At 41.8% G+C, this 17,430-nt stretch overlaps 1 protein-coding gene across 9 annotated transcripts in view; it reads right to left on the reverse strand.

Annotated features, from left to right (window-relative positions):
• The window catches only part of ttll5 (tubulin tyrosine ligase-like family, member 5), a 47,895-nt gene that overhangs the window by 5,751 nt on the left and 24,714 nt on the right, over positions 1-17,430 (reverse strand). For all 9 annotated transcript variants that reach the window (XM_044165835.1, XM_044165832.1, XM_044165834.1 and 6 more), the window contains 5 exons: positions 16,812-17,393; positions 16,541-16,728; positions 14,390-14,529; positions 6,977-7,175; positions 3,021-3,229 (listed from right to left, as the gene is read on the reverse strand). In XM_044165835.1, coding sequence (XP_044021770.1) covers positions 3,021-3,229; positions 6,977-7,175; positions 14,390-14,529; positions 16,541-16,728; positions 16,812-17,393 — 1,318 coding nt within the window. The remainder of the gene's footprint in view (positions 1-3,020; positions 3,230-6,976; positions 7,176-14,389; positions 14,530-16,540; positions 16,729-16,811; positions 17,394-17,430) is intronic.

The raw sequence follows: 17,430 nt of genomic DNA on the forward strand, positions 1-17,430 counted from the left end.
GAGGACTTTTTTGGGTCGTTACCAAAGTAACTATGCGGTTTGCTGCTTCCTGTTTGGTGCTGGAGAGATACAGTATATGCGCAGATGGTAAGAAACAGGTTTTTTGACAGCAAGTTTTTTTGTTTTGTTTATTTCTATGATTTCAATACAAATTTGTTGGTCACAATGTAGCATTATCAGGGGAAAAATACAGTGCGTCCCCTGGACGCATCAACAGTGAGTTTACTGCATCCTTTCGGATCGTACCTAGCAACATCACTGCCCTTTTCACATAATCAGACAACAAATACAGTGTTTTCACAGAGTAAACCATTATAAGAACTGGTGAGGCATAGAGCAGGAGCAGACACGTCTGTAACCTTATACATTAAATCTGTTAAGCATTTTTTAGGGGGAACAATAAATAAAGCTTAGCTGGCATTAACCTCTCGCCCCATAACAGCAGCTTGCCAAAGGAGCATTAACAAGGTAATGAGGGTACACACTGCCTCCTTGTAAGGGGCTGCACAGTTGTTCTTTCATACCATTACACAACCACAAATAGAACTGGCCCACTTTAAGTGTGGCATAGCTCAACAGGAAGCAACCCCTTTCATATTGAAAGGGGGGAAAAACTTGACCTCTGGGTTCTTCACATCACTTTCTTTGTCAAGTATCTCACTCTGTCACTTCAAGAGTCAGAGAAACACTGTAGGTGAGAACAAAATCTGAACTTGCAGTATGTCCAGATGATATATAAGCCTAAAGTTGACAATTTCACACTAGTCACAGAGAGCTGAAGTCCTTATGTAAACATAGCTGATGTACAGTTTTACTTTTTTGTTTGTGTGTTCAGGTAGCTAGTATGTCTTAATGTTATTCAGACTCACCAAAGGGGATACAGTTTAACCATAAACACACTTTTGGCAGCTTCTGTGTGTATACAGTATCCTGTGAAAATAACTACTGTTGTGGCTGATTAATAAGGAGTGAAAGCAGCAGCGAGGCTGACATTAATGGTGCTGCTGTAATTGTCACCCTATTAGTAATGCCACACGACAGCCTGGGTTTCCGTAGTTACAGCTGCGTCTAGCCAAACCTTGCAAACAAAATACCAAACAGGCTCATTTATTTGTGTTACAAATTGCTCCTTTCAAAGCCTTCACTGAAGTCATACCACTCTGAGTCCTCGCAGCCCCTCGAGTTGGCAGCTGTGGTATGTTGATAGACTAGAGAGCCCTGCCCTGCTGAGTAGATACCAACATGAAGCATTTTTGCTTCAAGCAAGTGTACCACGTTAGCTGAGCTTAAAAGAAACATTGCCATGGTCTATTCATCTTCTTATAATCTTCATTTAAAACTGAATGCTGACTAGTCACTCGGTCCAATCAACAAGTCAGCAGTTTCAAACCCGATTGGATAGCACTCTTGTAGGATTTGTCGTGCAGGCCTCCAAACAGAGGAAATCATTTGGCTGCATCAACAGAAATCTTCACTTAATTTATTTTCCTAAACATGACCAAAAATCAAATGTCATTCTGATTAACAGATTCAACTAACAACTGTCAATGATCATCAATGGCGTATTACTCATGGGAGACCCAGGCGAGGCCAATGCTGGTAAGTTTGTATCAAACAGTTTTGCAGTTCAACAGCTGGCTAGAGGAAGGTGTTTGGAGGGCTAACCTTGAACTGTTTGAATACACCCAGCACAGTGCTGTCAGCAGTGATTCTATTATAAGTTGGACTAGTCTAGGCCTACACTGGGATGCATTTCAGATGTGCCTCAATAACAGAGGTATTGAGTTGCCCCTAAAATGAGAGCTGGAAATAAAGGGAAGCAACTTATTATCCCATCATTCTCTGCAAACAATCATCTCCTTTCTCCTGGACAGAGTTTACTTTTCTCTGTCATTCTTTCTTTTCCCCTCTCTTTATTCTTTCTTTTTATTGTTTCCATCGGTGCATTTTTTTGTTCTGAAGCTTCCGTTTTTCCCACACTCTCCCCTGTCACACTGGTCGACCACAAAAATGCAGGACAGAGGAGAGTGTGAGGGGGCTCTGGAATTCCACATGCAGAGGGTAAACACAGCCACTGCCAGGAAGACACACACACACAGGAGCAAACACAGCACCTACCCGGCTGCCCTAACCTATTCTACAACCCCTGCGCTGCACCACTGCCCTTTTAACTCTTCACTTGCCAGGTCCAGTTTGTTCAGTCAAGTCAGATGACTGAATGTAACACGTCAGCAGAGCGAGGGCTTTGCTCAGTGCTACCTGCTACTCTCAAACTCTACCGTTTAGTGTCAGCAGGCCTGCAAAGTTGCAATGAATTAATTAAGTCACACAGAGAAATGGACAGTCAGACAGTTGACCACTCACATACAGTGTGGGCTTCAGTCATATACAATAAAAACAGTCTGTGTTTCACTCCAGTCATATCCTTCCCTCTTACGCATTAGAGGGCTGTGAAGAGCCCTTCACCACTGCAAAAGCGTGCATTAAACAAACAATCAGCCCTGATCACAAAGGTTTGCTGTTGTTGTGTAATTTGGCCAGAAGTTGCAGTAATAAAGTCATAAAGTAATTGAGGGAAATAGCTGGTAGTTCAGCCCTGTTTCACTCCTTTCCTTTTATTTTCTCTTCTGTGCTCTTCAGCTTATCTCCAAACCAAACAGGATTTAAACGGCGCTCGGAGCCCGGGCCCTTCCACTGAACCACGTTCTGTTTACAGTTCAAGCAGAAATCAGGCCTGTGATGAGGTTGTTTACTGAACAGGCAGATACACCCTGCGGCCAAAAGACTGGGAGCACTCCACTAAACACAAATTCTAACTCCCATTAGCATTAGCCATGTCCTCTTGAACTCACCGATCCCATGCACTTCGTCTCGATCCACAAGCAGCGGCCAATCAACGCCACCCCATAAATTACATGGTGACTTTCTTAAACTCTCCACTATACTGGATTTAAGTAGCATCAGGAGTCAGAAAGATGTAAATCTGGAGTAAATGCATTCATTTGCAAGTCTGGTCTTACTTGATGAGGCGCTTTGTTGCCGTTTTCCTGATCTGTCCTTCTCTCGCACTGCTGGGTGGCTTTGGGGCGAGAACAGGACTAACACAGGTTTTGATGTGGCTGTGGCTATGATTGTGATTGGGCTGAACATAAAAGCTGGGTGGAGGGCAGCTGGATGAGTTTGTGGGAGCCTGGGCGTGTGGAGTACTTGTCTGGTCTGGAAATTGAGCCTAAGAAACAAGAAAGACAACTGTTATTTAAGTTCAAAATCAATGAGACAATCAAACTACTTGTGACACTTTTATCAACTTAGTTTGCAATGATAACTTTGATTGTAGTTAAACCTTTATGGAAAGGCAGTATTAATTTTGATCCAAGAACATATCTACTTGCTGAACCCATGTGACATTCATTGTCTACACTACTGCAACAACAGCAACAGAGGTACAAGCAGGTATTCAAAGAGCATATCAAGCAGGATGGCTTATCAAAGAGGTTGTTCACAATTTGCACACTGGTGCATTAATTTTACCAACTGAGCAATTCTGATCATGAGGGGACAAAGCATTGCGTAGATCAGATAACCTCCTGCTTATGCATCTTTGCTGTCAGCTTCGGTTTGGAGTATCAGAGGTCTGTTGGATACAATTTGATAATAAAATAATAAAGGGAACCTACATCTTTGGGGGTTATGTAGCATCTGAAGACTGGATCAACTTTGCAACAGTAGAAGAAGAAAGAAGTTGATGGAACTGAGCATGGTGGCCAATTTGTCTGAGATTGTAATGAGCACACTTGATCATGTTTGGGTACAGTTTACTTCCAAGTTGCAGGCCTGAAAATGACTTTGTGGCTTTAAGGTGGTGGTCAAGAGGGATTACTAAAGAGATCCCAAAATACATGCCTGCATTTCTTGGACAGACCCAGGATGTGCGACAGGATGTGCAAATTGTTGTAAAATACAACTTTTTAGTTTTTTTACAACAAATTAGATGACATAAACACCCATTACAGAAAAGGTCTACAATATCAATGGTGCTCTCAGTGCCTTTAGAGCTTGTTACCAACAACTTCCATATCAAAATCTTTTCAATATATTGATGTTAAAGGTATCCTATTGGATCATGGAGCTGTTGCTCCTGGCATTCCACAAGGATCAATCCTAGTACCGTTACTCCTTCTAATATATGTAAATAATATGAAATCTTTGGTTGATTGTTGACTGATATATATCTATCTATCTATCTATATATATGTGTGTGTGTGTGTGTGTGTGTGTGTATGTGTCCTATGTGTACTGTATGTAAAATTAAACCCAATTCCAAAAGAGGAGTACGAAAGTGCAATCACATTTGAAATGGGTTAGTCATGTGATCTATGGTCATTTAGGTGAAATATCAAAGTGCTTGACTTAGTGCAGATACATTAATGAAATACCATCCAGTATCAAAACAAGCTCAACATTTTTTGCAGTTGGCTGCAATGAGAAGCAAATTCTTCACATTATTTATTTGTTTGTACAAGATCTCATCAAAGGCTTGGGATGGGGTAAAATACCGTTCTCTTTCTGACATAATATTTTAGAGCCACATTTCACTCTGTCCTTGCAGTGCTGGGGAATGCTTTGCATACATTCCTTCCACATCTCATGCCTATGCTATTTTCTCTGCAGCTTTATACGGCTATCTAACAAGCTAATGGTTTTCCAGCTTCACAGTGCAGCCGTTCAAAGGGCCGGCAGTGTGACATGGAATATCTGATGTAATTTGTGTGTTGATAAATGAGAAGCTGAGTTTCCAGGTTGCAAGGCCTATGGCCGCAATTCAGTTTGAGCGGGACCAGGAAGGGCACCTTTCTTTGGTTGCCAGGTGGCCCGGGGCCAAGTCTGTGGAGGAGCCGCGCAGTCTGCACCCAGTAACTGGAACGTGGACTGGAGCGCCGGAACAGCCCCCTGTCTCTTTCTCTCTCACAGAAGTACACACATATATGTACATGAATACTCACACTAAATGAAGCACTTCCTTTTGTGTCTTTAGTCAATCTAAAATGATCAATTAATTTCCCCATGAGGCAAAGTAAGTTCAGGAATATGAAGTGCATTAGTATCAAAAAGACCAAAGCCCCTCTCTCATGCCACTATAGAGTAGTGAAGTTAAGTCACTGACTAATTCCTGGACCAATCAAGGTGCATGTGCTGCAAAGAAAGATTTAGACAATTGTCTCTGGAGTCAGAAAATGGGTGAAATAGTAATACATTAAGTGGCTGCAGGATGGAAGACCTCAGTTTCAGTAAAGCTACACATTGCTGGGACAGACTGGCAGAAAGACCCATGTAGGTGGAACGAACAGGGAGGGATGGCAAGGATTTTAGGGAGGGATGTCTGATTTGATGGTGAGACAACTATATCCAGAGTCAGCCTTCCTATGACCTCAGTTTGTGAGGGTTGAACAACAGGATAGCTCTGTTGTAAACTCCACATGCAGTCATCAATGCCTCAAACCATTTCAGATTTAAGATTTTCCTGCCTCCTCCTGCCATGCTTGGAGCATGATGGGAGCAGCAATAAAAGAAACTTGGTCAACTGTATTCAGACTGTGAGACAAAATGAGAAGGGGAATGGAACAGAGGAAAGGCACGGGATCACTTTCATAAAGTGCCTTGCGTAAGGCTGCTGGACCAAGCCAAGAGAAATATCACCTCAATTGCATTAATTAAGGCCCAACCAAGATGATGAAAAAACAATGACGTGAGAGCAACTGCATTACTCAGGACAGATAGGAAAAAAGCGGGTGCATCCAATCATTCCACCCTGTAAGCTGTCCCATGGCACTTTCCTGTCTCCATTTCTCTCCATCCATAGATGGACTCCACAAAATCCTCTGGAAAATGAAGAAACACACTCTTCCTGTTAAGATCCTCTTTCAAAGCAATTGTACAGAAAGACAGAGGGCCTATCTTTTTTCTCTAAACATAAAAATTAGGCTGTGCAAAATGACCGAGACCTCTCTACCTTTCTAATCTCCCTCTAAAAACAGCCAAATCACATCTGTCACGGCTAGTCAGGCATGACTAAAAGGTTTTTTGTCGCTACATTACTACTGCTGAGAAAATCATATCCCAAAATTTTATTTGTGTTGCAATGGGAACTCAAATGGCGCTCAAATCTGATATGAACTGTAATGGTAGGACTTCAAACTCATAATGGACTCTGTATGGGGCCTCCCTAGTGCCCTCATGGGCAGCATTCCTTGATTACCCCACTTCCAATATAAGCCTAGCCGAGTCACTCAGCCAAACAATGTAATCTTGGGGTGAGGAGTCATGTTTGGCTCTCCAGGAATGAGCTTCTGTTGAAGAGGATATTCCCACCGAACACCATTTTGTTAAGTGGTTTGGAAAGAGATTCTCAGAATAGCTTTGTAAATGCTAACATGAAAGCTTTCCCCTTGATGTGGGTGTATTTGGACTATTTTGGACAGCACTGTGCTTAGGTAAGGGAATATTTTGTGCAGACACAAATATGAGGGTTTTCCTGAGTTACAGCTCAATAGTTCTCATACATGTTCAGTTTTCATCCATGCGGTGTTGATATTAAAGTAAGACATCAAATGAAAACAAAAGAAGCTGAACGACGCATTTCTCTTAACTCTTTTACTAAATCCTAATTTAACAAAACAAAAAGGTCTGAGTGTTTTAAAGGAACAAACCATGAGGATTTCCAAACAACAACAAAATCCCAGTAACATAATGCTGTTGAGATTCACAGATTCTAAACACCCTAGGCGGTGAGCAAGGAAACCATTTTTCCACCAAAGTTTTAAGCCCATGTGTTTGAAAGTTGGCCTTTACCAGCTCACTGTGTTCTGTGGACAGGACACATGTGGGGAGTTCACCTTTAACAATAATGAATGCAGTCATTAAAGTATCATATTCATAATGAAATAATGGAGGAAACAAACCAAAATTTCTTCTATACCTGGTGTCTGCAATGGCTCTGGTCCAGAAATTGTCGAGACTTAAGTCTTTGCTGTTGCAGTTTCTGGATAGCAAACTGAAGCTGGTAGCTTCCTTGGGTGGGCTGGTAGCGCTGCTGGGGGTTCACCCCTGTCACCAAGCTATAGGCACTCTGCATCTGCCCATCCCAAAGACCCTCTTCATCCTTCAGTGGCCTGTGGCTTGGAGAGCAGAAATGAAGAGAAGTCAGTGAAAAGGTGATAAAACAAAAACACACACCAACTTTCTCTTCTGAAGAACGCAAACTGCTTTGCAGTTAATACCATTTGTGTGCATGTGTCAGCTCAATGTTTTCTTATAAGAGAAATTAAATATCTATAAAGTTTCACCTCATGTTGGAAAACCCTCAATAACACACCCTGAAGAAAAATACATTATTTTTTGATGAATAATTCAACATTTTGGGAAATATACTCATTTACTTTCTTGCTGAGAGTTAGATGAGAGTATTAATATCAATTTAATGTCTGTCTGTTCAATATGAAGCTACAGCCAGCTGCTGGTTACTGTAGCTTAACTGAGCATAAAGACTGGAAACCGGGGTAAACAGGGGTAAACAGCTAGCATAGCTCTAGAGGTGCTGATAGGCGGATTTTTGTTACCTTTGGACAGAGCCAGACTAGCTGTTTCGCCTTGTTTCCAGTATTTATGCTAAACTAAGATAACCGGCAGCTGGCTGTAGCTTCATTTTGAAATCTTTTCAACTAATTCTCGGCAAGAAAGCAAATAAAGTCCTTTAAAGTTCTGTGAAGCTGAGAAGTGGCATTTCTACTATAACCCTAAAGCATTCTTTGTTACTATTGATCCACTTTTAGTTTAATACATTTGGTGAGGGTCAGTCCTACTTTAGATATAGAGTGTAGAAAATAGAAAGAGGGAAAGGATACAAGGGAGGAAGAGGTGTGACAAAACAGCTTAAATTGTGAGTGCTAGCATAATGTTACAATTATTACATACAAATCTTTCTTTCTAATATTGCCCCACATGTGTCCTTAAATCCCTGTACTCTCAAATGAAGTTACTACTGACTTACTACTTACCCGTCTTAATAGCTTTTAATTACCCGGAATGTTGCAAGATGGTGCAAGCTTCAGTGGCTCAACAGTGAGCCATAATAGTACTCGCTACCAGCTCTTCCTTGTCAGTTATTTTACCACCCAACCAAGGCAGTGATGTGGCAGTACCTAATTAACTCCCCCACACCACAGACAAAAAGTAAAAAAGACAAGACAGCTCACAGTGTCCCAGTAGGTGCCCACAGAAGCCTCAAGTCAAAGTGTGCAAATCAGAGTCAAAGTAGAGGGCAAGCCTGTGGCAAACACAGGCTGAACTAAAAACCTTTTCTTTTTGCCTCAGTGCTCCCCGAGCTTCAAGTTCCATTCACATCACAAAGCCACAACCTGGAAAGCAAACCTTTTGACGAGCTCCACGAGTTTGTAACTGGATTATCTGTCATTAGAACTAAGCCTGTTTCAGCTTTTTTTCTTTTTATTTTACTTTTTGGCCCCTGCTAAAGCAATGAGGTGACCAACCTTCCCTTAAGACATGCTCAAATTGAGTCTATGTAGAGTCTGGTGTGCTGCTGTATATGTACCACCTCAGCCAAAAATAATGTCATAAAGAGCACTATTGGGAACTGCGAGGAAAAATATGAAAGAGAAAAAAAGAGAGAGATACAAGTGCAGTTGAAGAAATGGGATCCCTGGGGGTCATAATGACAAAAAGGTTCTTGGAAATTCCTCCCATTACAAGCAATAACATTTGTCCATTGGTCTAGAGTAAAAGAAAACACTGTAGACTTAAAATCACAATAGCTGCTTTATTTTTAGAACAAAACTATGATAAGCTCTAAAATTAGAATTCAATTAATCTTAAACAATACACACTGTGGGATAATAATCTTGTGTCACTCAAGTTAAAAAAGAAATCCTGTTCTGTGTGGCCAAACAAAGACACAAGGGATCTTAAACTCATGTGAACATGCTATCCGCCCATGTATTTCTCACTTCACATAATGGCACATATATTGCAAAAACAACTGGTGTGACCGCGGGCCAATTCAATTTTTTTAGCTTCTGGAAACAAAGGCTTGTCTGTGAACCTCACAAGGCCAGAGATTCTACAACGCCAGGAGACAAAACAAGAACTTGTTCTTTGTTTACAGCAGTCATTTCCTTTAGCTTGGCTGCAGTTTGCACACTGGACCACAGGGACCTTCAGTGCTACCATTTTATTAGCATATGGTCAAAAACGGACTACTTCTCCAGTCAAGAGCATATGCTTTCCGTGAGCACAATGTCGCAGTAGGACCCCAAGGAAAAGTCCTTTCAGACAGGGCTTGTCAACACAACACCACGCAAAAAATACTACAGATCACCATGAATTTAAAACCAGCAAGAGTTCTTAGTCCAGCACAGTGACCAATGAAATAGGGAAAAATAATTGAAAGAGAACAGTTTTACATCTGAGTTTCTCATCACTAGTGCAGTACATGTGTTGAGCTCCAACTATCTGGGACTTCCCTTCCTGCCGGACTTCTGTTCGTTGGTGTCAGCTTACTCCCCGCTGTGCTCGCCATCCTTTAATATGCTGATATGACTTGAGTAGAACAACATAGCAGTGCAAGTTGAGCACATGTGCGGCATCAATCTAACTCAGTGTGAATGTGGGAAAATGGACCGTCTGAGGTGACATCATGCCACAGTATCTCAAAGCCCTGCCTGGTCAGTGTAAACATCAGTGAGTGTGAGGGTATTTCCAGCTATTACTCAGTTGTTTGTTTACCCTGTTTTATTGCAACAACATGACACTTGATAGAACTGTCCTTAAAATAAAAATTACTAGCATCTGGGGATTTGTTGTGGGAGCAGTCTAGACAAGGATGCTGATGCTTTAGTTACCACAGTGATGATAAATATCCTCAAACTACCAAAGGTGTGTTCTAAGAAACAGGTTTACTGAATTATCTGGATAACCTTGCTTGGCCCCTAAGAACTGTTGTATTTGGAAATTATTACAGCTGGTGATGCTGCAGTGACTTCCTGTTGTCTATAGATGATTGCTTTTAACCGGATGGTACTACAGATGTATCCTTGCAACCAGTTTACACATTACTAAAGTCTTTACTAGTAAAAAAATATTTTTCAAATTTAATGGTGCAACATAATTTAGTAAATCACCAGTTTAAAACTAGTAGTTATTAAGAAGTTACTTAGGAATGATTTTATAGACAAATTTAGTAATGGCTGGTGCAACTCAATCCTGATCCATTGCCAACCTGAGTGTCACACATTTGACACACTAATACTGCACACTGCGGGACGTGTACTGTGTATCCGCTGAATAACCTAAATCCATTCACTGGAATTTCCCTCGTTCTTACCTTAAGGGTTCTCCTTCCTATTACCACATCTGGCTCCAATCAATGTGAATAAAAACTTCGCTTCTTTTAAATTCAAAGGAAGAGAGACATCAAACCAATTTTGTGGGGACTTTGTCCCCCATCAAAGAAGTTTTACATTTTCACCAGAGTTTTTCTGATTAGTTGGGTTCTTGGTTCAGCAAATGGGCTGTTATAAAATCCTTTGGAATGGTATGTCCTTATAAAATTCGACCAAGTCAAACATCAATCTAACAAAGTATTGAACAGAACTAAAAATACCCTGCATAAACAGGGTTGTGGTATTTCTCAGTTCTAGCTGTGTTGGAGTGAACATTGCGGAGAACACTGCGGAGATAATAGCTTCCGGTCATTTGGGTGTACAGTGAGAAGAAAATGGGGAGGCAATTTTTGTGGCCAGGGTGCTAATGCAGCTTAAGACACATTAATGAGTGTTCACTTGACTAATACAAGACAAACTTGGAGCTCCATCACAAACTCAAGCACAACTGTAGAAGCAAACAAAATCACTCAAAACTAAGCTGAATCAGCGGAAAATAATATGCTGCTTTGTAAAAACACAACAAACTGGTTGTTGTTGAAGAGGTTGACTCCTTAACTGTAGTCTAAATGTCTGTTGTCTGTTAAACTGCTCACATCATTTCACAAGTACGTTGAATGGAAATAATCATAAACGTATCAGGAGGTCCAACACCGGAAATGATCCCAAAGTTAACCGTGGGTGTATGAAGACATGCATTGGAGTGAGGCAGCAGCTCTCAGAGTGCTGATGTAGCATACCTGGTAGATCCTGGCAGCGGCACTTCAAAGAGCCATTCTACTCTTTGAAACCCATCATACTTCACCCCTGTGGTGGCTTAAAGAGCCAGTGTGCTTAACAGTTTCAGTATGTTTGGCACAAACCATCAGCCCGAGTGTGGGAGGGGGGGACTCAGGAAATTCTGTGTTATAAGAAACAGAGTCGAGGTGAAATCAAGTCAATTTATCCTAATATCGTATTAAAGGCATTTCACTGCAATAAGAGGTGAACGCCAAAACAAGGGCTGTGAGTACTGGGGTACAAGAGAGCTTTTTGTACTGCAGCTACTGTATATTCCTCTTTCTTCGAATTATTAACCTAAAATGTGAAGCTGTACTAAAATGTTTTTTCCAATGAATGCAGTGCCAAAACAATATATCGAAAGGCAGATATATTTAAATGACTAAATTCAGAGCCGAAATATGTCAAAGCACTAGAGGTTCTAAACTTAAATGGGAGATCAAAAGTCATTCTCATATATAAAATCATGTACTATCATTTATAAAAGCTACCTGAGGAAATCCACAAAATTATAAACTCTATTAAATCTCTCTTCTTGGTTTGTGGAGAAAAAAAAATTAAAACGGGAAAAGGCCAGACATTCCTGTAATTCTCTGACAGCTTGATACATAAGGAAGGGCTGGACTGGAAAAACAGAGTCTAAGATCAAGGCCAAGCTATCTGAGACATTGTCACTCACATACCAAGACAAAAATAAAAGTGGAGTGACCATAGATGCTTACCCCTCAATGAATTACACCTTCAGTAGCTAATAGGTTTTCTTATCATGGCCGGGTACCGTAGAGCATGACCATGTGATCATACCCTGTCCTTCTGTTTCCTTCCTTCTCTCCTCAGAGCAATGAGAGGGGTGAGCAATGGGGTGAGGAAGGGGGGATTTCAATGGTTGCAGAGGCGAGAGCCTGGAGTAGACAGACTATGTGGGTGTTGACATTGCCCCCTCACCACCGCCCCCACTCCTCCAATGCAATGTTTTAAGCTGCCAGCATGCTTCACACACTCCCAGCACTCAGCAGCCAATTCTACTGTTACTTACCTCCACAAAGCACAATTAGAAAGGGAACAAAATGCCCATTTCCAGACACATATTGAACTAGCCTGCCCAGAGGAGTGTTGGCACGGCGCAATCCTTTTCCAAAGACTAACAATCCTCAATCTAAAAATTCGTCAGAGACCATTAAAAAGCCTTTAGATTCTATTGAGTGTGACCAAATAGGCTACCACAATCCACAAGTGTCTACAGTAAAGACTTGTGTAAAGTTGATTACACAGAAAATCCTCAGGACATTAATTTGGCCAAAGTGAATAATACTTGATACATGAACAGCTTTTCTCAATCTTTCAAACACATCAATCTTAAAAATGAAAAAAGCAGCTTCCCCAAATGCACTATTTCTTCTCTGCTGCCTCAGCGGAGGGTGAATAAATAGTACACGTGAGCACAATGGTGAAATTTGACCAAAAGGAGCACTGGAGCACTTATAATGGGGCAGAGCTGTGGTGTGTGCTAATTGCAAAAGTGGAGTAATAGAGAAGGAACTGTAACAATATCCACAGAATAAAAATATATTTTTATTTAAGTCCAACTGAGATCACATTTAGTGATGTCTTTTTTTTAGTTAAACATAATGTCAAAGAAAGTGTTTTTTAAATATTGTATTAAAGTATTGTTAAAAGTTTTTTTATTATTAAAAGGAAGAAAATGGTCTTTGGGGAAATATCATAAATACTCCTTTTCGTCTCAGCTGGCTGAAGGGGCGAGTCGGAGTCTGTGTTTGATTGAAAGCAGCTGGCAGGCAGAGTGCCGGTGTTACACCGTAGGGAACAAGAGATTGCCAGTGTTACACCATAGGGAACGAGAGACAAAGTAAACAAAGTTGCGCTGTAGCCTTCATGTCATGGGCAGACAGTGTGTTGTTAGTGTTACTGGAGAGTAAGGACCACGCAAGCATCTAGCTGAACCGAAGTGACATTTGTAGGTATGTTTACATGCTGTTTAATGTGTTGCAGCACAGCTGAGCAGCTAATTAGCTATCTAGCCTGCAATCTGACGTTAGCGGTGCACTTTTCCCAAGTGAATGTTTGTTCAGTGGCTCATTCAACAAGCTAAGGTGCAAGATAAGACATGTGTTCATGTTTGTAAGTTAGATAAGAAGGAGACTTTAGCAAGAAAGCTAATGTGGTTGTTGTTCAAAGTCTGTGGCTCTTGCGTTGTGTAGCAGGCTGCTGTCCGGCTCAGTATGACCATCTGCTCTGCCTATGATAGAACACTGAAGTTACTGTTTTATGCAGGATTTGATTGGCTGTATCAAAATAAGGTCTCCATCTATGTAGATGCATACCTGGCGGTATTCTGTGAATTAATGCAAAACTAGGGGGCGCCATAATGCAACCAAAAATTTTAAAATATAAATTTCTCCCTCAAAGGAGAACACAGGATTTACAGAGCAGACATGTATGTTGTAGCAGAACAAAAAAAAAATTTCAAATGAAATCGGTGTCCCCGTGCACCCCAAAGTTGCTGTCTCCTACAGAAAAAAAGACACTGTTGACTCTGCAGTTTGCTGTAAACAAGGTCCTCCAAATATATACTGTAGGTCATCTCGGTCATCAAAGTGAAGAGAAAATGGGGAGGAAATGCACAGTCCCTCAGTAAAAGTAAAAGAAGAAAATGGACAATGGTTGTAAATAGGGATGCACCATTCAAACGTTTATCCCGATACCAATTCCAATACTTCAACTCAGGGTATCTGGGGGTACAAAGTACCAATCTGGTAACAGTGCTCTCACTTTCCCAGCTCAAAGATCTGTATACCACACTGCGCAAAACCCATTGGAATAATTTTTATCTAAGATAACATGAGGCCAGGGATTGTTGTGGCACTAAAAACTGAGTGAGCAGCCCACCGTGACTGAATGAATGTAACTGATAGTGGAACCACTGACTTTATAATTACTTTTTGAGGAAGAAACTTTATTTAATGAGGATTGGTCACATCATGTCTGATATCGGATTGGTGCATCCCTAGTTTTACTGCAGAAAAAGTATTTTTGAAATGCAATTTTACCCCCATGTATTACAAATTTGTTTAAATCAGACTTTTTTTTTTATAAAACCAATACTCCCTGCATATGATGCATGTCTTTGGACTCACCCAGTGCTGCTACATAGATCTGTTCCAGAATGAACAGCTTTCACTGGCCCTTGGGTTGTAGCAGCAGTATGCCGCACTTTAGGGTTCAGTGTGAAGCTCTCTCTGCTCAGCATCTTGTTCGCCAGGTTGAGGTTGGTCAACTGTGGACAGAGGAGAAAACTTTAACAGATGATTCAACTCAAATTCAAAACTTAAGTCCCTTCAACCAAACATCTCACTACTACTCATCCCAATGTCTAAAGCAATGGAAATGTTTGATGAATAAGCACTCATATTGTGTTCCTCCCTACATCGACCACTTCATTCTCTTGTATCGGGGGGCCATGGCAAATGTACACACAGCACATGGCAGAGCTAGTCTCCGCTCAGCACTAAATCCAGGTGGTCCCCTCCCTCCTCTCCTCCATCTCTAGAAGAATCAGCTATCATGACTCATCAGCTAAAATTTGTTTACAACCACATCACGACTACTGTAGCAACTGCAACTCTGTACTGCACTGAGAATTATGTTCAGTGAAATCTAATGGGAGAATGAATTATACTGCTGTGATGTTTTATTTATTTTATATCCTCCTGTGCACTAAAAGTCCAATAGGAAAATTGTAATGCTGCCAAGCCTTGTACGACATGAAAAATGTGTCAGCATGGTGCTACACAGCTACAGCTCTAAGTTACTTATTAAGGTATACTGGTCGTATTCATACAAACTGTTTAAACTAAACTGAGGAAATTAAAACACATATGTGGGTTCCAATATTGCTGGGCTTTTGGGCTTCATGTCAAGAGATCAACATTTTTATATATATCTACCATAATAAATAGTTCTTTACCACATAAGGCATAGTTACCATTCTCCAGTGTATATAAGTGCCATAATTCCCCATCGTCTAAGGTCATGTACACCGGTTTGTCTAATTGTTACAGGGATGTTTTGTAAAAATGTATTGGACATAAACATGTTTTATAATAATGTATTGAACATAAACATACGCACATACACACATGCTGGAAGGATTCACCATCATATCAATGCATCACAACACAGAAGTTTATTCACTTTATTGAAGGTGGCCATGCCTGGCTTTACTCAATTTCAGTTTCTGTTTTGTATACATGTGGCCTAGCATGAGAGTGAGTAATTACTTAAACCTTAGAGGTCAGCTAGTGCAACGGGGTGTTGTTCATGTTTACAAAGTTCTCCATTTAGTTCAGCAAGTGATTTAATGACTTCAGATCTGAGCCCTAAAGAAAAAAAAAACACAAAATGTACTCTGAGCCTTTATGTGCAAAACACTGGACTATTTTACTCTACAAAATAAACTGCTGCCAAGCCCAGGATTAACTATTCACGGGAAATACAGCAAACACCTTTCAGATAGACAGAATAATGTACAGTCAAAAGGAAGCCATAAAATCGGCAGTCTGTGTGGTCTGGTGCCATCACAAAAAACTTTGACAGAAAAAATCCAGTGAGGCAGAGGAGGAGTTGAAGGAGGAGGGAGGAAAGGTTGCGGGGCTCCCCACGCCGAATGACAAACCTTTGGGGAATATAGGAGAAGGTGGTGATGGAGCCAACGGAGCTGCCGCTCCCCTACTCAGTGCCAATTTGCCACATTCCTCTATTTATAAGCATCAATTACCACAAAAAAGTGGCTGCTTGTTAAGTATCAACAGAAATCACTCCCCCATGATGCATCTGATAATGAGACCTCACACAGAGCTGGATGCGGCTCACCACTGTTTAGGCCATCCAGCTTTAAACCCCAGTTCCAGACCCACCCCCGCACCAACCCCAGATCACAGATTGCAGGAGAGCTGAGGGCTGAAGGAGGAAGGTGCACGGTACGAGGCAGCAGACCCTCCGGCTCCAACAGGTCTGCTGAATGAATGAGCTGCTAGATGCCGCCAATCAGCATGGGGTCAGAGCCAGGTTTACGCATCAACAAAGAGAAATATCAGAGACCTCACAACGAGAGACTACTGCAGAGGGGCCAGTTTCTTCTTCCTTACATGAAACATTACACAGATCAGTTTACAGTTGCTTAATAACTCAATGTAGCTTCTTATTCGAGCACAGTGAAACTTCCAGCTCCAGGTGGGAGTAGCTACTGGCGTAGTGATCTACAGAGGTTAAAAACATAATGAACTCACGTGTTGTGTCAGCAGGTTGATGTGACTGGAGCTGGCATAGTGGCGAGCAACCTGCTTGTCAGCCAGCTTTTGCAGGGCTGAGATGAAGGCCTGCTGGTTAGACTGGGCTTGGGCAGACAGGGAGCTTAACTCCTTGAATGTCTCCACTGAGTTTGACTTCAGCTTACTGGAGTTGCTCCTCCTGATCACTGACATACAGAATAACAAAAGACAAACGTGAGAACAAGGTAGTGAATTTGATAAACAACAGAATGTAGAATAGGGAGTGTACCTTGGCCTGCAGAGGTGGGTCTAGAGAGCTTCTGGCTATAGATATGCGTGGCACTCGGGATGGAAGAGGCTGCTCCAGAGCTGGACGTCGGTGAGGTAAAGGACTGAATCCTCCTGAGCATCTGGGTTGGTTGCCCAGTAGAGAGTGTTTTATAGCCAGTGGACACAGCTGTCCACGTTGCTCTCGGGGGCTGTGTGACCACGATGGCAGAGGTGTATGCAGGAGGGTCAGAAAGAGTCTCAGAATGGCAAAACTGAGACTTTGCCAAGGACTGTGCGTAGGACGGTGGCTGAGGAGGTGGTGGCGGTGGCGGACAATGGAGAGGCAGGGACGTCGGGGCAGGAGAGCAGTGCTGCAGATGAATATGTGTGCAGTCTAAACTCACAGGAAAGCTGGAGCAGTGCTGGGAGGCCTGGACCCCCGGCTGGGTTTTACCAGTTCTAACTGCTGCCTGTTGGTCTTCAGACAAAGTACGGACAGAAGGCTGACTCTCAGTGGCCTTGATGTCTGGGTCACTGCTGACTTTCCCTGTGGAGAGCGAGGACTCTGAAGCGCTGGAATCCTTTTTGGCCACAGGCAGAGCTGTTTCAAAGGAGGAAAGAAGCCAGAGCTCCTTTAT

This window comes from Siniperca chuatsi, linkage group LG15, assembly GCF_020085105.1.
Source record: "Siniperca chuatsi isolate FFG_IHB_CAS linkage group LG15, ASM2008510v1, whole genome shotgun sequence".
NCBI classification, from domain to species: Eukaryota; Metazoa; Chordata; class Actinopteri; order Centrarchiformes; family Sinipercidae; genus Siniperca; species Siniperca chuatsi.